Below are 26,069 nucleotides of genomic sequence, written 5' to 3' on the forward strand. Positions count from 1 at the left end.
TTCAACAAAAACTGTATCTGCAGTATTTCACCTGAACAATGCAGAGGCAAACTGACACCTCAACCTTTCTCTGTGGAAAAATGGTAGAACACGAGCCTCATCTGAAATACCTTGCTGAGCCTGGACAGAAGCATAACCTATAAAAGGCACATCACCAACCTGTCCAACAAAATTAAAACGAGAAACAATATCATTTCCAGGCTTGCTGGAACAACCTGGGATTGTAGTGCAGAAGTCATAAGGTCATCTGCACTAGCCCTCGCATTCTCTGCAGCAGAATACTGTGCCCCTGTCTGGGAAAGAAGTGCACACATTAACATTATAGACACCCAGCTAAATTCTACCATGCGTACAATTAGTGGGACGGTGAGAAGCATCCCTCTCTCCTGGCTGCCTGTCCTATATAACATTGTCCACCAAACATATGGAGAGGACAAGCGTCGATTAAGGAATTTAATAAAGTGATGAGCAACCCACTCTTGCCCCTGCACAAGACTCTCATAAATCCACCTAGTCTTTGCCTAAAATCTAGAAAACCTTTCTGGTCCATGGACGAACTCTCTTCAGCTGCCCTACCATCAACACCTGACGTGGAGAGAATACTGGTCCAACAATCTTCCAACAAATGGCTTCCTGGTAGAAGATCCCTGTGCTCCACAGCCTGGTTTTACTCTTCCTAGGAAGTTTTGGTCATCAATCAACAGGATCAGAACTAACCAGGGCAGATGTGGCTTACATAAATGGAGGCTGTTAGACCACCCTTATTGTGATTGTTCTCCCGTGGCCCAGACGATTACTCATTTTGTGAACGACTGCCCAAGATACCAATTTCATGGTGGTGGCCTTCAGAACAAGGAGACTGATGAGGCCCTGGATTGGTTTTCCAGATTGGACATTGACCTGTAGATTTTGTATTCCTTTTGCCATCAGAATAAATAAAGTCTCTTTAAGTCTTGAAAAGAGGCTTAGAGCTTTGGCTGTAATATTATACGCACTAATTGGAATTCTCTTTTGATTGCAGTCTTCCAGCCAAATAATCAACAGATTCCATTTCAACCATTATAGCATTACGTATGCATTGCATACTTGCAGATGTAGATGCAACTTTCTTTACCTTGCTCGTAATGCTCATCAGCTTTGGATAAAACAGTCCGTATTGTAGACTCATTAAAACCAAATTCACTTACAATCTTACTTTTACTTTCACCATATTTAAATCTTTTAATTATATCAAGTTTTGTATCTAAGGTAATTACTTTCCTCCTCTTTTTTTCACTTAATGACTCAGTTATGGGATTGCTCTTATTCTTTGACATGATTAATGGGCTGTAAAATTTAAGAAGAACGTAATTTGTAAATACAACAGAACAAGTAGAGCTTGTAATACACCCACTATTAATGCTTAATGGAAGGAATGCTGTCATCATGCTCACGACTTTCTCTTGGTCAGGAAACACTCCTCGAGGCTTGAATGTTTTTGCATGGTAAATTTAAAGGCATGTTAATTAAAACTTTTGCTGTGTATATAAAGGGACTGCCACAATTAATTTTGCTGTGTTAATCAAATTGCACGTTAAGCAATGGATACCTGTACTTGGTTTAATCCTTTATCCAAGTGTAAGCAAACAAAGTTTGCACCTGAAGTATTTTCATGACTCGGGCAACTCGTATATAGAGGCTAATGAATTCACATCACTTGTCTTAGTATCTCATAATGCAAATATATAATGCTATGCATTATGGGATGGGTCACTACCCAGACCAGTTTCAATCTTTATTCAGGTCTCATCAGTGGGAACCAGACCTGGAGGTGATATTAAAGTGGAAGTAATGCAGAAGTCATATTTTTATACAAGTAGCCCAAAGGTGTCACACCTTATTATTAAAATACTCTGGATTAGAGATAGTTGTTAAAAATTTTTCCACTTGGTTATACTATAAATTAAAGATACCAAGAAATTATATACTTGGTTTAATCCTTTATCCAAGTGTAAGCAAACAAAGTTTGCACCTGAAGTATTTTCAGGACTGGGGCAACCCGTATATAGAAGCTAATGACTTCACATTACTTGCCTTAGTATTCCATAATGCAAAGCACACATTCTTGTGGATACGTATAATGGAAGGGTCACTACCCAGACTGGTTTCGACCTTTGTTGAGGTCTCATCAGTGGGAGCCAGACCCAGAGGTGATACTGAGGTTGAAGTAATGCAGAAGTCATATTTTCATATACGAGTAGCTAAAAAGAGTTCTGGAAGAATCATAACATCCATGATGCCATCAAAAAGCATTTGCTGATTCTGGAGAGGAAGTGAAGCAATCAACAATGAAAAGGGGTGTGGAACAAACTGTGCCCTCAATTTTGTGATGATTTTCGTGGCTTCACAGAAGAAGACATTGCCAAAGCCAGAAAAGCTGCGATGAATAGTGGCAATGCACTGCAATTGGACATAGATGAAAATGATGTCAATGACTTACTAGAATCCCATTCACAAGAATTAACCAATGATGACTCTATGGAGATAGAGAAGCAGCTAATAGAAACACAAGAACATGAAGAATCAGATCCAGAGCCAAGAAAGTTTACAACAAAAGAATTAGATGAAGGCTTAGTCTCACTGAAGCAGGATTTGCTAAGCTTGAGGAGCAAGATCCTAGCATTGAGAAGTTTACAAAGATTTACCGTGCAGTTAGTGAGAACATAAGCTGCTACAAGGCCATTTATGATGGGGAAAAAAAAGACTTTAGTGGTAAGCTCCCCTCCTCCAGCAACAGAATCTGATCCTGATTCTCCAGCACCATCTCCATCATCATCTTATTATCAATGTTAGCCTACTCTTCTTGCCTCAAAAATGCCACTTCCAGTAAGCAAGACATTGATGCAACATTAGGTGAGTGTTAACCTTTAATATTCTTTTTGAAATTTTTTGATTTTTTTTTGGTTTTTATGTTTTGTTTGTTTGAATTAAACGAAAGAGCACAACAGATTCTGTAACTTATTATTACAAGGGTATTATTATTGCCCCATATGAGCCATTATAATATTGTTGTTATTATTATTACCATATATGCGCTGTTCATTGAGGATCTGAGTTACATACAAATTGGACCTAAAGACATTCTCAGGAATGTATCTTGTCCGTAACCCAGGGACTTCCTGTATAATTTCTTGGTATCTTTAATTTATAGTAGCAGCAAGATTATTTATTGACTGATCTGGAACTCTCCTAAACCATTACCATTATATTCAGTCCAAATGTACTATCTAACAGCCAATTTTAAAGTGCTGCATTCTTTGAAAATAAGAAAAATACTGGATCTTTCTATGATGTCTGATACCACTCAGAAACGACACACACTACGTACTGTAAGAAATGAATAAAAAGTAAACCTCACCTTTTTGCTAGAGGCCAAACATGGTTTTGATAGTTTCTTCCAGACTGAAAGTCTAATGCTGGTTGCCAGAGACACATGAATATGAAGGTATAAACAGAGGATCTATTTGCTACACCCAATAGACATCAAAGTTCAGCATACTCCACACTATGATGCGCAAAATGTCAATTCCACCAACTTCCAAGGAATAGTCGTAGACAATACAATCATGCATTCTGCCTCGGCTGTCTCAAGAAAGATATCTACAGCCCACTCTTAGGTCTACAATATAACTAAATTTCATGAAACAATAATTTAACAAATCATTACAATAATTTTCAATATATAATAACATAGGAATAATTTAATAATTCAATTTTGATATATTACTAACTTGGTGTCCAGTTCTGATTGACATCTGTAAATTTTCCCTCAAAGAAATGGCAGGAGTAGGGGTTGGGTTGCCAAGTAAATGAGTGCAAGCAGTACAATATCCTTTCAACCTGGCAGTATTCACTTTACAGAATGTTGGCTGCTCCAACTTTTTTTTTAAAACAAGAATTGAAATGAATAATTTTTAAATACTGATTAAGTATTTAAGAATATTTTTTTAACTAGAGCTTTAAATACTAGTAAGTATTTCATTGAATCTAGTTTATTCAAAAAGAGTTAATTTTAACATCTGAAGAATTATTTGTATGTCTTATACAAAATAGAATAATAAAAAAAAATAAATAAAAAAAAATAAAAACTAATGTCATTTACTTGAGGCCTGTGTGGCCCTGTGGAAATGGCATATGCATCCATAGCACTAGGCTACCCAAAGAAAGCCATTCTTAGTATGAATCTAGTCACTGACTAGAGGGACTTTCTCTAACTCTTTCTTCAACCAATTCTTGAGTTAGTCAATCTCTCACACAGGCAAGCAGGCTTTTTTCTACCAGATAATCAGGTTTTTTATCCTGTAAATACAAGAAAATGTACCATAGTACCCATACTACTTCAGACAATAACTATGTTGCATTTGGGACAATGAGATGCTGGCACTGTCTCCACCTCTTCACCTGATGCCATTTATAATTAGTAACAGTCTTTGGTCAGCTATGATTAGCTACTAGTGGAAACTGAACTGCCCTCACAGTCTCAAAAAGTTAGACAGTGCTAAAACGGTTTTGCCTACTCCCAATAAGGGAAAGGGAATAAAAGTCATTAGCAGATTTATTTTTATTATTATTTTTTTATTTACTTAACTACACATAAGGCAAACTATGTAACATTTATTCAAGTGAAAATCAACAAATACAATAAACATTTATTTTTCCTAATTAAAAAAATATTAAATGACAAGTGAAATTAAGATTAAATTTTATGACAATTAATAAATCAGAACTCAAAGCTTTTAATTCGTAGAATACACACAAAAACATGTGCAAATTGGCATATATACAAAACTTATGTAGCAGAAATAATCGTAATGCCACTGTTATTAATATAGTAATCAATGCATACAAGTTATAGAAATGGATTACTCTCAGGCTATAAAGATAATGTTCATTCATCATCTGATTATCTAAAACCATCCCAAATGTTTCCTGTGCACTAATATCTTGTAAGCATATGAACAGATGATACCCCTTCTCAGCCTTTTAAGGAATGCAGTGAATTGACTAGAGCTTCTGACCTAATGTACAAAACCTCACCTTCGTGTGGTGCATCCTGTTAGGATGTATCTATTTGGATAGTGAACAAATGAGAATGGGCTGGCAATTTGGGATTAAGCTACCTAAATTGTATTCACTACTGACTTAAATAAAGATGATGATGCAACAAGATGAAATGTCATTCCAGATGTCATCCAGTTAAGCAACCCCCCCCCCAGCTGTTTTACTCAGAAAAACAGAGAAAACATGAACAGAGGAGATTTTTTCTGAATAACAAACACAGACAATCATGAGAAGGGAAAGGAAGGAGTTGCTATATTATTCAATACTAACCATGTGAATAATCAATCTCAAATGGCAGACTAGAGTGATGTGGGTAAACAAAATTTCAAGTCACCATAGAAAGCAACAATACACATACAAATTTGTAGATCTGGGATGTAAAAAGGAAACATTTGTCTTTATCCGAGTTCTAAATAGCAAAATAAGAAATTAATACCAGAAATATAGAAATGTTTTAGGGAGAAAAAAAAAAAAAAAAAAAAACAGCATGGTAAGTACCTGCTTGGTTAAGGAATATGGTTAATCATTACTAACACCATGTTCCAACATACAGCTGTGCACAAATTCACATGGAGAAAAGACACAAAAAATAAGAACAGTCTCATTGACATGCAATTGTTGATAGTAATATCTTCATGCTGGTTTAGGACATGAGCGTATACAGGAGAAACATTCAGTTTTGAGCAGGATAAAAATGAATTTCAAATTGAAAAGAATATTTTCAAAAATTTTAAAAAGTGATTAGCTATAGATTAAATATACAAATATTATTAAAATAATAATAATAATGAAAAGTTGGAATACAATAATCAAACCTTGTGGGCTCAGTGGCAGATACCGAAGAAAACAGCAATTCAGCTAGAGAAGCATGAATGAAATTTTCTGCAAGAAGAAGAACCAGAACTACTGTATATAGGGGGGCAGAAAGTTAAAGAGGCAGTCCAGGAAAAGAAGAAAGTATATCAAAAGTTCCTAACAAGTAAGTCAGCATGTGCTCTGCTCTGTGAAAAATACAGAGAAAAACATAAGTGAAACATTGTGTAAACATAACTAAACAAAAGCCATAGGAAGACTTCTGTAAGAATATAAATATCAGGAATGTGCACAAATATATTCTGGAGGCTAAGCTATGAAAAAAGCTTAGAAATGGAAAAAAGAGCTGTAGAAGGAATCAGAGATGATAATGGTGACATGAAAACCAAAGATAAAGATATTCTAGATGACTGGAATAATTAGTTTGAAAGATTGCTAAATGAAACAAGAAGAAACAGAATAGTTGTAGAAAGCATTCAAGAGGAATGCAGTCAGGTGCATTACTTTATAGTGGTTACTCTGCATAATTCTGAAGTCCTGGTCAGAAGATTAAATAGCAGGTTATTGGAGTAGAGCTCTCATAGTTTCCACCAATAAAAAAAAAAAAGGGAAATAAAACTGAATGTGACAATTACAGAAGCATTTCCTTACTGAATGTATTCCAAGTAAGATTTATGTAAACATACTTGAGAAGAGACTAAAAAAATTACAGAAGGAAAACTTGAGGAAGAACAAGTTGGGTTTGGGTCAAACAGAAGTCTCAGATACCCTAAGACAAGTAGTTAATCATGGATATAAGAAGAATATGTATTTAAGTTTTGTAGATCTGGGAAAGGCACCCATCAATATCATATTGGTAGGATTATACTAGAAGAAAGTGGTCAAGCTAGGAATTTTGGAGTTTTAACAAATAGGAAGTTTAAGGGCCAGATAGTAAAGATTGCAAATACAACTCAGAGGATAACTGCAATGCTCAAATGAACCTTAATATGTAAAAATAAAGTAGTCACTTTGTCTCTTTAAAAGGTCTTGATATGACCTCACTTGGACTACTATGTACAGGCATGGTTTCCATGGTGATGCTGATACAGTGAAAAGAGAGAGAGAGTTAAAGATGATATCGGGATTGTTGAATACTGATTATGAAGATCGAATGAGAATTTGTGACTGCAGACACTAGTAGACAGTAGAAATAGGGATGATATCATTGAGACTTACAAAACTTCTACTGGAATTCTCTAGATGGAATTTTTCATTTTATGGAGGGCAGGGAGAGGACAAGAAGGTATACATGGAAATTGAGAACGAATACAGTGAAGGGGGGGGGGGGGGTATGAGATAAATTTTCTCTCATAGAGTGGTGTGTGAATGGAATGGACTGCCTCTGGAAGTTGTGAGTGCAGGCAGGGTGAATGAATTCAAGAAAGGGTATGACAGCTAATGAGGGTGATATGTAGCTTCCCTCAATGAGTCCCTGATTCTCTAAAGGTCTCTTAATAATAATAACAACAATCAGGATCTATATTTAAGTAATTATTAAAATAAAGAGCCAAAAGGCTTCAGTTCGATGATGCAAAGTTACATAAAAAAAAGTGGATATTAGATCCGGCATTATTTCAAAGCCGAACGTAGAAACTATGAAAGTTTCATAAGGTAAGCCTGTATTCCTGTAAGCTCTCTAGTCAACTTACCTTACAAAACTTTCATAGTTTTTACATTTGAATTTGAAATAATGCTGGATCTAATATTCACTTTGTTTATGAAATCTGTATTTAAGTTTTGTAAGATCTGGAATGAAATGGTAAAGGCATATAACAAGGTGTCAAGAGAAAAGACAAAATGCTACAATTACATATTTTTCTTTTTTTTTAATGTTGCCCTCACCCATGAAAGGTTATTTGTAAACCTATAGTACATTTTGTACCGTAAATGAGATTGATATTGAGCAATACATGGTATTTCAATAATTGTAAGTCAGCAGTTAGGAAGATAGTTTGATGTAAAATCAGGTAAAAGACAAGGCTATGTGCTATCTTCACTCAAAATTGGAAATGTTAATCTCAGAGCTTTACTTTATGTAGATGTTATACTCCTACAACTAAGAGGCTGCGGGTTCAAATTCCACCTTGGACAAGGATGTTTACAATTGTCTTCAGGTAGGAAATGAATTTCATTGCACAATGTGAGTCCACCACTAAGCTTATTGTTGGCTTGAAGCAGTTTGAGAAAGTTCAGTCTTTGATCTCTAGAGCAAGGTTTCTGGAGTACATAAAAAATATACAAGATATGTATAAAATTAATTTAAAAATAGAAAAAATTCATTAGTCCACTTAAGGTACTATTGGTTTAAAACCTTTCATGGGTGGGAATTGCATTAATTTTTTTTTAAATTTAAAATAATAAAAAATAATAATTTAAAATATAAATGAATAAATAAATAAATCCATTACAAGTTTTCAGGATTCTGACTCATTTGAACAATCTGTAACAAATCTGGTATGGTAATCAAAAATAACAACTATGAAAATAGGTATGGAAAACATCAGCTGCACCCCATATGCAAAACCTCTAGAAAAAGTAAAATATTTCAGCCTTTCAGGCACAATTTTTTCTGATGATGGCAATTAAACATGGAAACAGACAACAGAATGAGGAAAGCTGGCAGTGGGAAGCTAAATGGGAGGGGGGGGGGGGCAAATAAGAGAGAAACTAGTTAAAACAGTAAAGCTGTATACAGATCAGTGCTTAAATCAATTTTCAATATATGGATTTGAAAGGGGGATTAGAAATAAAACAGTTATCAGAGACCACATGAGAGTTCTGACAAAAATGAGAGTGAATAGATGGCAGAAACATGAAAAATGAAAGTATTAGGAAGAAACTTGGCATTGTTAGCATTCAGGAATGTATGAGTAAAGCTAATCTCAGATGGTATGGTCACTTAAAAAAAATGGAAAAGGAAAAGCCTGTAAAACAAGTATTTGATGCCTGGATGGCAGGAAAAAGACTCAAAGGAAAACTACGATCTAGGTGGATCTAAGTGCCTTAGAAGATGAAAATGTGATTTGATAATACTGGAATCCTGAAAGACACAGTAATTTGGAAGAAAATTGGCAAAAGGAAGTTGGTAATGATGTAAACATTTCATGTAGTGCTATGAATACCTCTTAAGGATACATATCAAGAATCTGACAATTAATTAAAAACTTTGAAGTAGGGGAAAGGTCACCAAGAAATTACTTTAAAACACTGTTTGAAAAAAAATGCCAGATCTTCTGAATAATTTTCAAGTTATTCCCAATGAATTGTTCCTTGATTATATTTATAGTAAAAGGAATTTCTTATTAGTTCTTGTTTTATATATAAAATAAGCCATCTATTGCAAAATTATATGGTTCTATGATAAAGTATGAGAATTTTGTCTAAACATGTGTATCAAATTCCAACATCTTAGATTATGTTTTTTTTTGTTTTTTTTTTAGCCTTATTTTGTGCATAATTAAACCATAAAACTGGATGTAACTGGTACCAACTGACAGCTTGTATGTGTTTTTTCTAACAGCAAGTAATTTATTTCATAGTATCATAATTCTAAGAGCATAAGAGTGATTTTTTATTCTACCTTTTTGGTTCAAATGTGACTGGTGAGACTGTGTCCATTGTTCAGCTGGCCTTAAAGACAACATCCCTCTCAAAATAGGATTAACTACTATAGCAACAGCCAGCATCCCCCAGTGTTGCCTCTGGGAGAGACAAAGGCTCCATTGATTTGACAGTCAGTCCTCTGAAGGTCAAATCAATGGAAGTGTCACTTCCCAGGAACAAGCTACAAATCTAAAAGTGCATTTTTCTTGAACTTGGTACCTTAGCAAAACTTAGGAGCTCAAGTCGAAATATAGTATTACAACTTCAGCTATAAAAAAACACTAAAGTGATGGCATACCATGAGGTCAGGTTTTGAGAGAGCCCTTGATTTTCTGTGTAACTTTGCCAAAGTTGGCAGTAATTTAACAAATTATTAAAAAAAAAAAAGGACACACTAACTGCTATGAGTGAACCAAAGAAAGTATTCAAAAAAATGAAAAATGAATCAAAAGTATTCAAGGAACACTTATAGGAATAATTATATGATATTCCCAATGAAATTGATACAAACAATGCATTTAACTCAATATGCTTACAGAACAAAGAGTTCTTCATTGGGATACAAAGATTACACAAAAATTTATCATGACAAATAAAAAGATCAAGAGGAACCTAATTACTGAAGTCGATCCAATGATGGGGATAAAATTGCTGAAAATTGGTATTAAAAATGCTGGAGAGAATTTGCTATTGCACCATCATACACAAGACTGTAGGCCTGTAGTTCTGCATTCATTTACCCACAGCTCATTGTAAAGCATGTTTTCAGTGGTGTTGTATCCATAAAAATTGGACAAGACACCAATGGGCTAATGTACACTTTACAGATAAGAGTCATTTTAGTCTTTCTTAAGATTCTAGATGACACTTGATCTGTCACAAAAGTGGTACTGCTTACTATTGCCAGAATGTTCTTGAAAGGAACAGATACAGCAGTGAATAGATAGGCAGAGAATTCATTTTTATGGATGACAATTCCACACCACATCGTATATGAGCAGTAGAGACGGAGGATATTAATTGAATCAAGTGGCCATCATGCTACCCAGATCGCTGTTCAAAATTCCCCTCCAAAAATCAAACCAGGGCTTATCTTTAGTCTGAAAGAGGAATTGGCCAGTTTGCTTCAACAACTCCTGAATCACTTGGTGCTAAGCATGGTACAACGTTGTAAGAGCTGCATCGCAGTTTAGGGTGGACACATTCCATACTGAAATGTCTCTACACATCATCATCAAATTCCTGTCATGTACCTTCAAGGGGATGTGCAGGATATGATAGTACTACATGAAAAATTTACATCATTACTAAATTCCTATCTACAATTTTCCTCTAAATCAGTCTGCTACCTGTCAAGACTAACATCATTAGATCTTATATTTCTATCATCTAAGACACTTTTTACCGTATCAATCCACCTATATCTTGGTCTTCCGCAGGGTCTTTTTTCAGAGAACACTTGTTTTGCTAATCTTTCCTTGCCCATTCTGTTTAAGTAATCATACTACCCAACATTAGCTCTGCTAATGCATTCTTGGATGACAACAATGTCAAGCTCTTTCCTAATATCCTCACTTTTAATATGATACTGCCATTGATGCCATCTGTTCATGACCCCCAATCTTTCTCAGGACTCTCATAACTGCAGACTCCAGTCTTTGCTCAAGTGTTGGTCTTCCTCTGGGTTGTTTTCCTGCCAACCCCGGCAGAGAACACTTGTTTAGCTAATCTTTCCTTGCCCATTCTGTTTAAGTGACCAAGCCACCTGAGATTACCTCTGGTAATGCATTCCTGGATGCTGCCAATGTCAAGTTCTTTCCTAATTTCCTCGTTTTTAATATGCCATCTGTTCACATATCTAATATTTTTCAGGACTCTTATATTTGCGGTCTCTAGTCTTTGGTCAAGTGCTTGACATCTGACCCAGTTCTCAGATCAAACAAGGTTCAAACAAGTTAAAACTGGTTTGAACACTGTCTTGCATACAGCTAATTTAGTGTTCTGACTAATTTCTCTCTTATTCCATATGAATTTAATTGACTGAGGAAGTCAATTACCAATTGACTTCCTACTACACCAGCCTTGTTGATTCTGTTGTCTATTTCCATATTTAATTTACCATCTTCAATAAAAATCGTACCCAAGTGGTGGAAATGTTTTACTTGTTCCACAGGTTCTCAGTTCACAATGCAGTTGACATTTTCAAAAATTCTTTCTATTTTCACTGTCTTTGTATTGCTGACCTTCATACCATATCTATTACAACAGATATTCAATTAAGTTAGGGAATCTTGCAGACTTGTAGCAGATTTATTTAGAAGTATAACATCATCCGCATAAAGCAAAGAGCTGACATTAACATCACCAATTTTGATATCTTGTTTAATACCACTTTCCTTCATAATGTGATCCATATAGATAATGAATAACAGAAGGGATAATGTACATTCTTGTCTAACACCAGATTTAACATTGAACCATCTTCCTTCAATTCTAACTGCTGACTCACTCACAACTCAAATAAAGATTAAGTATTGCTTGATATAATCCCCTTGACAATATATAACTGTAGCATTTTAAATAGCTTCTCTCTTGGTACCTTGTCATATGCTTTTTCCAGATCTACAAAACTTAAATACAGATCTTTGTTATATTCCCATGATTACTCAACTATTTGTCATAAAGTGAAAACCTGATCCTGACAGCCTCTATTTGGCCAGAATCCAGCTTGTTCATTGCCAAGCTTCCCTTCCACAATCCTTCTCACCCGTTTCTCAAGTATACTTGCATAAATCTTATCAGGAACACTCAGTACGGAAATACCTCTGTAATTCTCACATTCAGTTTTATTTCCGTTTTTATATATGAGTACTATGAGAGCTCTACTCCAATCATCGGGAATTCGTCCTTCTGAACTAGGCAGTGCAGCTACTGTAAGACTTTTATACCACCATGCTTCAGCATTTCTGGTCGAATATCATCTACTCCTGCTGCCTTTCCACATTTCAAGCCTTTGATAGCTTTTTCTATTTCAAGTATAGATACATTCCTGGCTGTATATCTGTTGAGTGTTTTTTTACCACTGTGCTATCACTGCTTGTTTCATTTAACAATTTTTCAAAGTAATTACTCCATACTTCAAGGATATCTTTTTTTTTTCTACCATATTCATGTCACCTTTATCATCTCTAACTCCTTTTACAGCACTCTTTCCTCCATTTCTAAGATTCTTCAATAACCTCCAGAATATTTTGCCACTTTCTTGATATTTATTTTCTATGTTCTTGCCAAAGTCCTCTCATGACTTTTGTTTAGCTAGATTTACACAGTGTTTAGCTTTCTTACATGTGTCTCTGTATTCTCTAAGAGCACAAGCTGACTTATTTGCTAGGAACTTTTGATATGCTTTCTTCTTTTCCTTCACTGCCTCTTTAACTTCCTGTGTCCACCATGATTTTTCTATCCTTGCAGACAACCTCACCACATGCCTTTCTGGCTGAATCAATCAAGGTTTTCTTCAAGGCTTGCCAATGATTCTCCAAGGTTTGGTTCCTGTTCTCAAACTCATTCATTTTTTTTTTCAATAATCTTTGTGTATTTTAGTCTATAGTTCACATCTGAGAGCTGCTCAACTTTTACTCGCTTTAAAACTTTCTTACATGTTATTCTTTTCAGTATGAAATTCAATTTTATCCTGCTCAAGACTAAATAGTGATCACTTATCCTTATTCGTTCAGTATCCAGGTAGATACCCAACAGGGTGCACCACGAGAAGGTGAGGATTGGTCATTAGGTCAGAAGCCCTGGTCGGTTCTCTGCATTCCTTTAAAGGCTATGTGGAGGTCTCCTCTCAGTTACACAGCTTTGACCCTTAAGCACCTCTTTTTTCCAGATCTACAAAACTTAAATACAGATCTTTGTTATATTCTCATGATTTCTCAACTATTTGTCATAAAGTGAAAATCTGATGCTGACAGCTTCTATTTGGCCTGAATCCAGCTTGTTCTTCATCGCGCTTTGCTTTCACAATCCTTCTGAACAATTTCTCAAGTACACTGGCATAAATCTTACCAGGAACACTCAATAGAGAAATACCTCTGTAGTTCTCACATTCAGTTTTATTTCCCTTTTTTATATGGGTACTATGAGAGCTCTATCCAGGATTCATTTACTCTGTCCAGGCCTTCTGAACTACGCAGTGCAGCCACTGTAAGACTTTCATACCTCCATACTTGAGCATTTCTGGTCAAATATCATGGATATCTCCCTGGATATGTATTCCTGATTGCATGCCTGTTGGGTGTTTTTTACCACTGTGCTATCATTCCTTGTTTCATTTAGCAATTTTTCAAAGTAATTACTCCATACTTCAGGTATATCTTTTTCTCCAGTTTTTATGTCATCTTTATCATCTTTAATTTTTTACAGGCACCCTCTCTCCCATTTCTGAGCTTCTTCAACACATTCCAGAATATCTTCCCACTATTTGATATTTATTTTCTATGTTCTTACCAAAGTTTTCCCGTGACTTTTGTTTAGCTAGTTACACAGTGTTTAGTTTTCTTACATTTGTCACTGTATTCTCTAAGTTCACAAGCTGACTTATTTGCCAGGAACTTTTGATATGCTTTCTTCTTTTCCTTTACTGCCTCTTTAACTTCCTGTGTCCACCATGATTTTTCTATCCTTGCGGACAACCTCACCACATGCCTTTCTGGTTGAATCAATCAGGGTTTTCTTCAAGGCTTGCCAATGATTCTCCAAGGTTTGGTTCCTGTTCTCAAACTCATTCATTTTTTTTTTTCAATAATCTGTGTATTTTAGTATACAGTTCATATCTGAGAGCTGCTCATCTTTTAATTGCTTCAAAACTTTCTTATATGTTCTTCTTTTCAATATGAAATTCGATTTTATCCTGCTCAACACTAAATAGGGATCACTTCAAATTTCAAATCCTCTATATACTCTGGTGTCCTGCACCAGGTAGAAAATATTACTAGCAACAATAACATAGTCAATGAGACTTTTATTTGGAAGAAAGTCCTTTTCTTCTCCCCATGTGGTACCGGTTAATTAGACTTGTGGTGAAAGTTCTAATAAATAATAATAGGCGAGTTTATCCGATCTCATATGAAGGTAGCAGTTTTTTTTTTTTTTTATTCCTTGTCTCTTCTCTCCATGTGAATTTGTGCACATTTTAATGTTGGAACATTGTGTTAGTAATAACCAGTCCATGTCCTGAGCAGAAATGCAACAGGTATTTGCCATTATTATTAGCCTTGCTCTTTTCTCCAAATTTTCCCAAAATATTTTCGTATGTCTGACAATCATTTCCTACTCTGCTATTTAGATCCCCAACAAGGACCAACTTTTCCTTTTTCATTGTGTCAGTTGCTTTTTCTAAAGCATCAAAAAATTCCTCCACTTCTACTTTAGTAGAACCTTCTGTGGGAGCATAGGCACAAATAAGTCTCATTGTCCAATTCCCCATTCTGATATTTGCCCACATCACTCTACTTGAGACTGCCTGCCATTCAAGAAGATTAGTCTCGTATTTAGTGTTGAATACTGTGACTACTCCTTCTTTTACTTGATTGTCATTGCCTGAATATAACATTTTGTATTTATTGCTCAGAAAGATCTCATCAGTTTTTGCCTTTTTTTTTGTTTCAGTCATCCGTATTATGTCAATCTGGTGCTTATCCAATTCCTCAGCTAGTTCCATTTCTTTGCCCACATCAGGCTTATGTTGATAGTACCAATCTTGAACTCTGGTCTCTCTCTCCACATGGTTTTCTGTAAGCACTGTACATTAATTCCTTAACTATATCATTAAAAAATTTCTAATATTTGCCAAAATTGTATTGCAATTTAAATTGTATGAAACTTATAGTACATTTTTTGTGTAATATAATTTATTAGTATGCTGGCAATCAATTTATGTCCATATTTGGCTGTAATCATCAATAGTCATGAAAATATTTTCATACACAAGGAAAAATTTAGTTTGTCTTAGCTTTACATTGCCTTAACTACATTACTGTAGTTAAGCCAATGTAGAGAGCTTTCAGAATGATTTAAATATGCTGACACACAGAAGATAACAGATGGTTTAATATGGAAAACTGCAAAGGTAAGATGAAAAGATTATGAATTTTGTTTTACATTGATGGAACTGTACTTCAAGAAACTCATGAAGCTAGGGATATGAGGAAACTGAAGTTCACTGGGTATGTTGTAAAAGTAGCTGAAGCAGAGTCACAGAATTACTTGGTTATTGAAGAACACATAGATGAAGAAGGATCAATTCCTCTTTATATAGTTTTGATACAGCCACATCAGGATTACTGTGCACAGGTCTGGTCACCTGGGTTCTAAGGGTATAAGGAAGTGGAGAAGAGAATCCAGAGGCAAGTAACCAAGATGGTGAGTTTTTTACATGTTCCCTACAAGGATAGACTGAAGGTTTGTCGGCTGCAGAAATTGGTTGATAAATGGTTATATCATGTCCCATCTAAGTTACTAAAAGGAGTTTAACAGAATTGATGCAACACTTAGCTAGATGGAAAAGAGCAGGGAGGAAGGGGAACCATCCCTGGAAATTGAATAAGAGCGTGGTTGCTAAAGCCTCAGGACTTTGCTTGGAGTGTGGTGAATGAGTGAAATGGGTTGCCAGAATCTTTTGTGAATCCTGTCATACCTTTCCTTGAACACATTGGTGAATGTGTTTAAGGAGAGGCAGTATAGACAGCATGGGTCTCCAATGATGAGCCTTCAGACTCGGAGATTACTGTGCAATGTGTGTGTGTGTTTTAGAACAAAATAAAGATCAATGAATATCCCTATTAATTAACCAGTTATAATGCAGTATCACACTAGAATTTTCCATCCAAAACAAATATAAAAATATTCCATACCTTTGGGAAGATATCAGCTGTCATCATAATCATATCATTAGCTTTCTCATGCTTTCGTTGAAAAAAATAGAAGCATCCAAGGTCATATGCAACCTAGAAACACAAAGTGAATTAAAAAAAAAATTTTAAAAAAAAGAAAAAAGCTAATTACAGAACGGGGTTTTCATTTTTATTTTATTTTCCAGAAAATAAGTGATTTATATAGCAAATATCAAAAACAGCTACTATGAACATCAAATATGACACATCTAAAGAAGTCTGAGTTTGTGAAAATAATAGCGCTATTATGTATGTTAAGTATGTATGGTATTAGCTGAACATCACACAAGAACAAAATAAATATAATTATTTAAGCTACTGCTATTTTGTTATGTTACAAACTAGTATTCTTGGACTACAAAAATTATCAAATCCAGTAACTGTGGATATCTGAAATCATATGTTCCTTATTTTCTTTCAGGAGGATGTTAATTGTCTGTTAAAATAGGATAAGCTGAATGTACATAGCAGTTTACATACTCCTGGAAGTTAAAGGATGGAGCTTGTCCTTAGGAGAATGGATAAGATCTTATATATGATTGGAGAGAATGGGGGGGGGGGCATGTAATATTATTTTATTCAGATTGTGATTGTCAGCCAAAACAGTGTCATAAATAATTGAGGTCCGTGACAAAAATAGTATCACTGAAACAAATAGCCCTGGCATCATCAACCAGTGCCTTAAACGTTGATCTCCATACCATCCTTTAATGGCATGACAACAATCTGGTCACCTTCAATACCATTAAAACCCAGTCTTGCCTCTTCTCTCACAAAAGGAATCTTAATTCACTTACCCTCAGTAACACACAAATCATCACACACAATTAGATCTCTCTGTTTTGTTTTATCTCTAGTCTCTTCTAGCATAAACACATTACATCAATCTCTTCCTCAAGTATCTAAAATATTAGGCATCCTCTTCCACTCAACATACTATTTTTTACTCCTCCAACTACTAAGTATAAAAATCCCAAATCCACCAATTTTTAGAATACTACTCACATTTGGTATAGTGTACCCCAAACCTTATAAAATTCTCAATGCTGTCTAGAGGAGAGCAATTCAGTTCAATTCAAACCTCTATCTCACATATGCAATGTCTCATATTCATATTATAAAAACCCTATAAGAAAGTGCATATACCGTTCTCCTACACTTTTCACCAAACATGCTGAAACGCAAATTCAGGTAAACTTAAGCAATTAGGGTGGAAGCAAGTGAGGCTCCACACAGCCTCACTTGCTTCCACCCTAATTGCTTAAGTTTCCCTGAATTTGCATTTCAGCATGATTGGTGAAAAGTGTAGGAGCGAATGAGTATGAGAATGATCAAGTAAGGAATCTAGCCTCAAGCAAAAATACTGAATAGGGTAGTCAATTCAGAAAGTAAAGGTGGGGGGGGGGCTAAAGGGATGCTGCAATTTCTATATATTAATGCCAGAAGTATCAGGAACAACAGGGAGGAGTTTTTGACATTGGTTAGTGCAACCTTGCCAAAAGTTATAGGCATTAGTGAGACTTGGCTAACAGCAGATGATTTAGTTATGCGGATAGAATGTGAAAGGTTTAGTATTTTCAGGAAAGATAGAGAAGATAGGATGGGTACTGCTGATGATAGCAGATGAACTGCAGCCAAAAAGAATAAGAGATAGGCAGGCGGATATGGCTGTTCATTTGAAGTATTTGCCAGGGAGTTCTACAGATGATCTGCACATCTAGGTGTGCCCCCCCCCCCCAGGGGCACACCTAGATGTGCAGGGAGAACTAGTGATCCCGGGGTACCCAAACTGAAGATGTCCAACAGCAAGCTGCATTGAAAGCAACGGAGAACCACCATGCACACTTTTTCTCTTTCTCTGAGTAATGATGATTAAGTCAAGATGGAAAAATCAACTATGCATAAGAACAGATGGGACCCCTGGGTCTGACCGTATGCAACATGCTACCAGGGAGGGGGATTTGTAGATCCATGTTAGAGTCCCAGCAGGATAAGGCCTCAAATGATGCTGCAGGATCAAAGTCTCCTGGAAGTTCTGGAGCTGATGTAAGAACACAACATAAGAAAATGAACCTCAAGGAAAATACAAACATGGGCACCTGGAATGTTAACTCATTGTATCAAGCAGGGAAGATGGCCAATGTAGTCAGAGAAATGAAAAGAATGAAGTTATCAATTCTTGGAATCTCAGAGGTTAGATGGAAAGGAGATATAAGAACAGACAATGTATTTAGATTTATTTACTCAGGAGGAGGAGAAGAACATCAAAGGGGTGTTGGAATATTGCTGGATAAAAGAACAGCCAATATGGTAGAGGGATATTGGCAGGGATCTGAAAGAGTAATTGCTTTGAGAATAAAAGACAAACCTAAAAATATCCTTATAATTCAAGTATACTTGCATTCATATTAGCATTCGTATCTCCCAAGTATACTTGGAAAATATGAATGCTAAGATAGGGAAAGGAAGAGAGGATGATCTGGTGGGCCACTTGGAATACAGACTGGTGGAGTTTTGTAGAAGACACAAACTGATAGTGACTAACACCTGGTTTCAACAACATGAGAGAAGACTGTATACTTGAAGAACACTTGGAGAGAGAGGTGAAGAAGTCAGAAATTAGATTGATTACATACTAATTAACTTAAGATATAGAAATATAATAAAAAATGCAGAAACTTATCCTGGACCAGACTATAACAGTGACCATAAGTTGCTCACAATTAAAGTAAAAATCAGATTAAAATGAATAAATAAAGAATATGCAACTAGAAAAATAAGAATTGATGGACTAAAAAGAAACAATATCAGAGAGAAATATCAACACTGAACTAGAAAATAAGGTCAGCAATACTGATAGACCCTTGGAAGTAATCTGGACTGATTTAAGAGAGAAAATCAAGGAATGTGCTAAAGGTATTCTGGGTGAAGAAGAGAAGAGAGGGAGGAAGTCCTGGATTACTGAGGAAGTGACAGAAAAAATGAACGAAAGAAGAAGAAAATGGAAGATTAAGAATAACAATGAAGCCTATGTCGGATATAAAGAGATCAATAAACAAGTAAAAATTCTGGCTAAGAAAGTAAAGGAAGACTGGCTCAATCAAGTCTGCAAGGAAATAGAGGAAAATGATAAAGCAAAGGATATGAGAAAGGTCTATGAAAGCTTGAACTTGATTTTAGGGAAAAAGAGAAGGACAAAAAGCAGCACTCTGAAGGATGAAAGAGGAAAGACCTTGCTGGAAAAAAATGATAAGGTGGAAGAATTATGTAACAGAACTTTATGGAGATGAAGATAATCTGGAATGTGATCAGATAGAAAATGATGATACTCCAGAAATTAAGGAAGGAGAAACTGAAACAGCCATCAAAAGAATAAAGGATAGGAAAGCTCTGGGAGTGGATGATATTCAAGGGGAGCTGCTGAAGGCATTGGGAAAGGAAGGAATAAAACTTCTATCCATCATTTTTAATAGAAGTCTGGAGGAGAACAGAATACCTAAAGACTTTATAAGATCTATTTTTGTTCCTATTCCCAAGACTATAGGAACGATGGATTGCAATAAGCACAGAACTATCAACATAGGTTGATTAGTTACATTGCAAAAGTTCTAATCAACATAATATATAGAAGAATGGAACCGATGATAGAGAGAGAATTCAATGAAGCACAATTTGGTTTCAGGAGAAACAGGGAAGCCATCACAACACTATGGATATTGGGGGGAAAGAACGATTGAGTGCAATAGATATAAAGATTTATATCTATGCTTTGTGGATTACGAAAAAGCTTTCAATAATTAATCACCCTGTTTTATTTGATATTACGCATAAAATAGGAATAGATGGAAAAATTATCAGACTGCTGTTCAGAATATATAAAACTCAAAAAGCCATGATTAGATTTGAAGGAGAGGATACTGAATGGATCCCCATAAGGAAGGGTGTGAGACAAGGTTGTGGGATGTCCCCACTGCTTTTTAATGTCTATAGTGAATGGATGATGAGCGAGGCCTTGGTACAATATCATCTATGTATAATATAAGATACATAGATGATATTGTACTCATGAGCGAAACAGAGGAATATTCGCAAAGAATTTTGAATAGACTGAACAGGGTTGGAAATGAGAGATATAAAATGAAAATAAATGTTCAAAAGACAAAAATGATGAGGATTTCAAAGAAAGGAAATGATGGGATGGAAATCACTTTGAATGGACAGAGAATAGACAATGTAAAAAGTTTTATGGGAAGTAGTGATCCTTCCCATATGCATTACGGGAAGGGTCGCTACCAAGACCGGTTTTAATCTTAATTAAGGTACTGCTAAAGTGAAGAGTTTCCAAAATCTATAAGATCACTCTAAATCTCACTGAGTGATCCTAAAGGATCACTGTTAACTCATCACTCCTGCCCTAAATCACTTCAGGAAAGGAAACTCAGTGGTGGTTTTGCTCAGTGATAGTCAAAAACTACCCCCCCCCCTCTCTACTCCCCCAGGAAGCAAGCAAACATTTATCAGTGGGAACCAGATCCAGAAGAGCTACCAAGGTTGAAGTAATGCAGAAGTCATATACACCTAAACCTCTTTTTATGCGACTTTTTTTCCACGAATTCGGAGTTAAGCGAATTGGGATATCAAAAATAATTTTTTTTACGTGACCAACCTAAAGTCTAAGTTAGGAAAAAATCCGTAATTCAAGAAAATTCTGAGAATTTCGTAGAATTGCATTCTCATGTCGATTAAGAAAATTCTAAATTCTTACGAATTTCATTTATTTGGAATTCCCGAATTACATAACTGACTGCGCATAAAAAAGCAGTTCTTAGCAGTTTGAATTTGGTGTTTGAGTAGACTACACAGTTACCGCATTTTTTGCATTTGCATTTTTTAAGTGAAATGAAAATAAAAATCGCGTTATAAAATTAATAATTTTGCCAAGAAATAATAAATGGTAAGCTATATGTAATTTTCAAACTTTAATTTCATTAACCGAAGATTTTAATCCACCTCTCACATGATGTTGCCGATAACCAAAAAAAAAAAAAAAAAAAAGGAAAGCCGTTTCCTTGGATATAAAAATTCAAATTTTAGATCGTCTTCAAACTGGGGAAGGTGCGACGACTGTGAGTAAGCATTTTGGATTCAGTGAATCAACTGTCAGATCTATAAAGAAAAATGAAGAGTCTATTAGAAATGCGGTATGTTCTGGTACAAAATCGAGTGCGAAATTATCATCATACACAAAAGATGTTGTTCTAGAAAAGGCCGAAAAAGCTTTAGTGATGTGGATAGAAGATAATGTACAAAAAAGAATGGCAGTTGACAGAAATTCCATTAAGCAATCAGCATTGAGATTTTATGAACAGATTAAAAAACTGCAGCCAGATACTTCATCTCAATCGAGGAAAAAATATGAATTTCATGCAAACAATGGTTGGCTGGCTAAGTTTATTAAAAGACATGCTCTTCATAATATAAAAATTAAAGGTGAAATGGCTTCTGCTGATGAAACAGCTGCTAAAGCATTTCCACAAAAACTTGCTAAAATAATTGAAGATGGAGGTTACACTCGTGAACAAGTTTGGAATATGGATGAAACCGGCCTTTTCTGGAAAAAAATGCCAAACAGAACTTACGTATCAAAAATGCAAAAAACTGTTGGTGGGTTCAAAGCAGCAAAGGATCGCATAACACTCCTATTTTGTTCGAATGCTTTAGGAGATCGGATGTTAAAACCACTGCTCATAAATCGATCATTAAGACCACGGCCAATGAAAGGCGTAGATTTTCAAAAATTGCCAGTTGGATGGCCAACAAAAAAGCTTGGGTGACCATTGATATTTTCACTGAGTGGTTCCACAAACATTTTGTACCAGAGGTTAGACGCTATTTGAATGACAAAGGTCTCGAATTTAAACTGCTTTTGATTCATTGATAATGCACCTGGTCATCCTGCCATAGAACACCCAAATGTGCAATTTTTTTTTTCTGCCACCCAATACCACATCATTGCTACAACTTCTAGATCAGGGTATAATTGCGACTTTTAAAACATATTATGTCAGACGAACATTTCAGTATGTTTTGAACAAGCTAAATGATGATGAACACTGTCAGTTATGGATGTGTGGAAAAAATTTTCGATTATGGATTGTATTGATCAGGTTCGATTATCGTTATCTGAATTGAGACCAGAAACTATGAATGCATGCTGGAAAGCTATTTGGCCCGCATGTGTTAAAGAGAATGCTCCTGTTCCCTTCAATCATACTGCAGAATTCCCCAATATAATAAGTTTGGCATGTGAAATTGGCGGAGAAAGATTTGATGAGCTTACTTCGGCAGATATCGAAGAATTGTTAATTGATAAACCTCTTAGCAAAGACGAAATAGTGAAGATTGTTTCTGAGACTCCTGAAAGCGAAGAAGTTAATGATAATGATCAAGATAATCCTACTTTTACTGCTGATATTATTAAAGGATGTCTTAAACTGGCCAGTAATTTAGGCAATTATTTTGCCCAACACGATCCAAATGAAGAACGTGCTGGGAGGTTTTCACGTGAGCTTAAGTTGTTAATGTCTTCATACAGAAAATTATATCGTGACTTATCTAAAGCATCAACACAGCGATTAATAACTGAGTTCATGCCTAAAACTACTGAAACAACCAGTGGTACTTTTGTTCAAGACATGACAAGAAGAATTCCACAAGTTGAGGCGGAAGTCAATGATGATAATACCATATCTAGTAGTTCTAGTGATATTACAGTCTCACGAAAAAGAAAGCTTTCACGTTTATTGTCAGAAACTGATAGCGAATAACATAATTTTTTTATAGAATCATTAGCAAACAATTGAAATATGTTTTTTTAAAGTTATTAAAATTCTTTATATGTATGTGTGTTCTCCATGAAATGTAAATAAAAATCTTATGATCCTAACGAATTTAATGTTTGTTTTTTTCATTATTTTGCTTATATTTCAGGTTTGGAACCAATCTTCACTTTTTCTATGGAGTCAGTAGTTCTTTTTATGCGAATTCTATTTATGCGTAATTTTTAGGAACGTATCTATCGTGTAAAAAGAGGTTTAGGTGTATATACATTCCATATACAAGTAGTGAAAAAGTGTAACACATTATTAAAATACTCTGGATTAGAGTTAGGTTTTGAAAGTTTTTCCACTTTGTTATAAATTAAAATAAAGATGTCAAGAAATTATATTCTTGTTTAATCCTTTATCCAAGTGTAATCAAACAAAGTTTGCACATTAAGCAACTTCGCGACTGGGTTACTTGTATATAAAGACTAACGATTTCACATTAATTGGCTTAGTATTTCATAATACAAAGCATGCATCCTTTTGAGTATGTACAATGTAATACATTATGGGAAGGGCTACTACTCAGACTGTTTTGACCAACATCATCAAATTCCTGATATGTACCCTCAAGGGGATGCACAGGACATGATAGTACTACATGAAAAACTTACATCATTACTAACTTCCTATCTACAATTTTCCTCCAAATCAATCTGTTACCTGTCAAGATTCCAACATTATCAGATCTTATATTTCTGTCTTTTAAAGCACTTTTTACTGTATCAATCCACCAATATCTTGGTCTTCCCCTGAGTCTTTTTCCTGCCAACCTGGCAAACAACACTTGTTCTGCTAATCTTTCCTCTCCCATTCTATTTAAGTGACCATACTACCTGAAATTAGCTCAGCTAACGCATCCCTTGATGCTAACACTGTCAAGTTCTTTCCTAATACATCCTCATTTTTAACATGATATTGCTATTGATTCAAAAGACATATTTCGGTGATTACACCACATTTTTTTATTATTCAGTTCTATAAAACACTGAAATAATAGTTCCCGACAAGTTTCGTAAATCGTAGGATTTACATCTTCAGGGGGTAAATAGTATAACTTAAAGTTTAAACAAGAGAATTAATAAATACAAATCATAACCGTCTGGCTATTCATAAAACTCAAATAACAGAATGTAGATATATAACGTTATTCACGTTGAACAATACTGGATGATGTCACGTGTGCTTGTTCTCGTTCATACAGTCCGAGCTCAGATTGAGGTAGATTTTTTATTAGAGCTGACCACACTTGGAGAATTAAACATTGATTTTTATTGCATTGGGTTGGGTTTTTTAGCATATTAGCAGCTTCTTTAAATTTCTTATATAACTGTTGTTTTCTATGTATGACATCGTCGTTTTTTTACCAGAGTACATCGTGTCCAGTGGAAGTGGTATGGAAAGCAAGACCCGTTTTTTGTTCTCTTTTGTATTGTACGTCTTTTTGGTGTTCAGCCATGCGTATTTCTCCAGATCTTCCTGTCTGTCCTACATAGCAAATCCCGCAAGAGCAATGGATTTTGTAGACTCCTGTTTTTTTAAGAGGATGATGAGGTGGTTTTGGTGGATGTAGGAATCTTGAGATTTTCTCCACAGGAAGGAAGGCTACTTTTATGTTGTGTTTGTTCATTAATTTGGCTAGCTTGTCTGTAACATTTTTGATATAAGGAAGCGAGATTGCATTTTTGTAATCCTGTTTTATTGTGTTGTTAGCTGGAGGCATTTTAAGGATTCTCTTGATGGTTTTTGTTTCATATACATTCTGTTGGAGGATTTGTGTTAAGTATTTTAGTTCTTCATTACATCTTTCTTGTGTGCTGGAGATATTGTATGCTCTGTCTCGAAGAGTTTTAATTAAGCTTATTTTTTGTGAAGGGCGGTGGTGTGAGGTTGCATTTAGTTTACGCCTGCAATTGCTATTGATGCCATCTGTTCATGCCCCTAATTTTTCTCAGGAGTCTCATATCTGTAGTCTCCAGTCTTTGGTCAAGTGCTTTATTTCTCTGGTTTTGATCTTACTTACTTAAAATACTTAACTAATATTACATTAGCTTGCTTGCTGCAAAAGCCAGTCAATTTAATACTAGTTTTAAGTATTTTCATTTTCCTCCTGAAGAAGTGTACCACAATGCACACAAAAACAGTAGAAATTAAAACTTAATTTTTCAACAAACAATCTCCAAAGTGATAGTTCTCAATAAGAGCTATACAGCTGAGCAGACATCTTGAAGCAGTTCAAGATGTACACATCTTTCATTCCTTAGGATAATTATTTAAATATAATCCATAAGGCAACACAAAGCAGGAATAGAAGAAACTTATTTTTTTACAGTACAAGAGGTTGCAACATACAGTATGTCAATCAACACTGAGTGGGAACAGAACTGAAACTCACTGATTCCTCCCCCACCTCACTTCTAAAGAATTGTGGATTCTAGTTCCTTTGAGAAAACTAGAAGATACAGAGAAATGTCCTGTGGATATGGGGGTCAGAATATGTATAGATGTTGGCTGTTTGCCATTCATGTTTCAATCAGCAGAAGAAAATGGAAGGACAGGCTAGTATTTTATAGAGACAAGATACAGGAAGGACAGGCTAGTTTTATTCAACAGCATCAATGAAATACCTACATAAAAGACATAAGGCCAGAAATAGATCACTTGTGTGCCA

At 35.3% G+C, this 26,069-nt stretch overlaps 1 protein-coding gene across 1 annotated transcript in view; it reads right to left on the minus strand.

Moving 5' to 3' along the window:
• Positions 1 to 26,069, minus strand: part of IntS8 (integrator complex subunit 8) — a 307,298-nt gene that overhangs the window by 204,406 nt on the left and 76,823 nt on the right. The window contains exons 8-9 of the mRNA XM_090392448.1: positions 16,476 to 16,568; positions 3,771 to 3,917 (exon numbers count right to left, since the gene is read on the minus strand). Coding sequence (XP_090248574.1) covers positions 3,771 to 3,917; positions 16,476 to 16,568 — 240 coding nt within the window. The remainder of the gene's footprint in view (positions 1 to 3,770; positions 3,918 to 16,475; positions 16,569 to 26,069) is intronic.

Source organism: Typopeltis vanoorti, chromosome 1 (assembly GCF_054136105.1).
Source record: "Typopeltis vanoorti isolate ZY-2024b chromosome 1, IOZ_Tvanoo_1.0, whole genome shotgun sequence".
In the NCBI taxonomy this organism is placed as follows: Eukaryota; Metazoa; Arthropoda; class Arachnida; order Uropygi; family Thelyphonidae; genus Typopeltis; species Typopeltis vanoorti.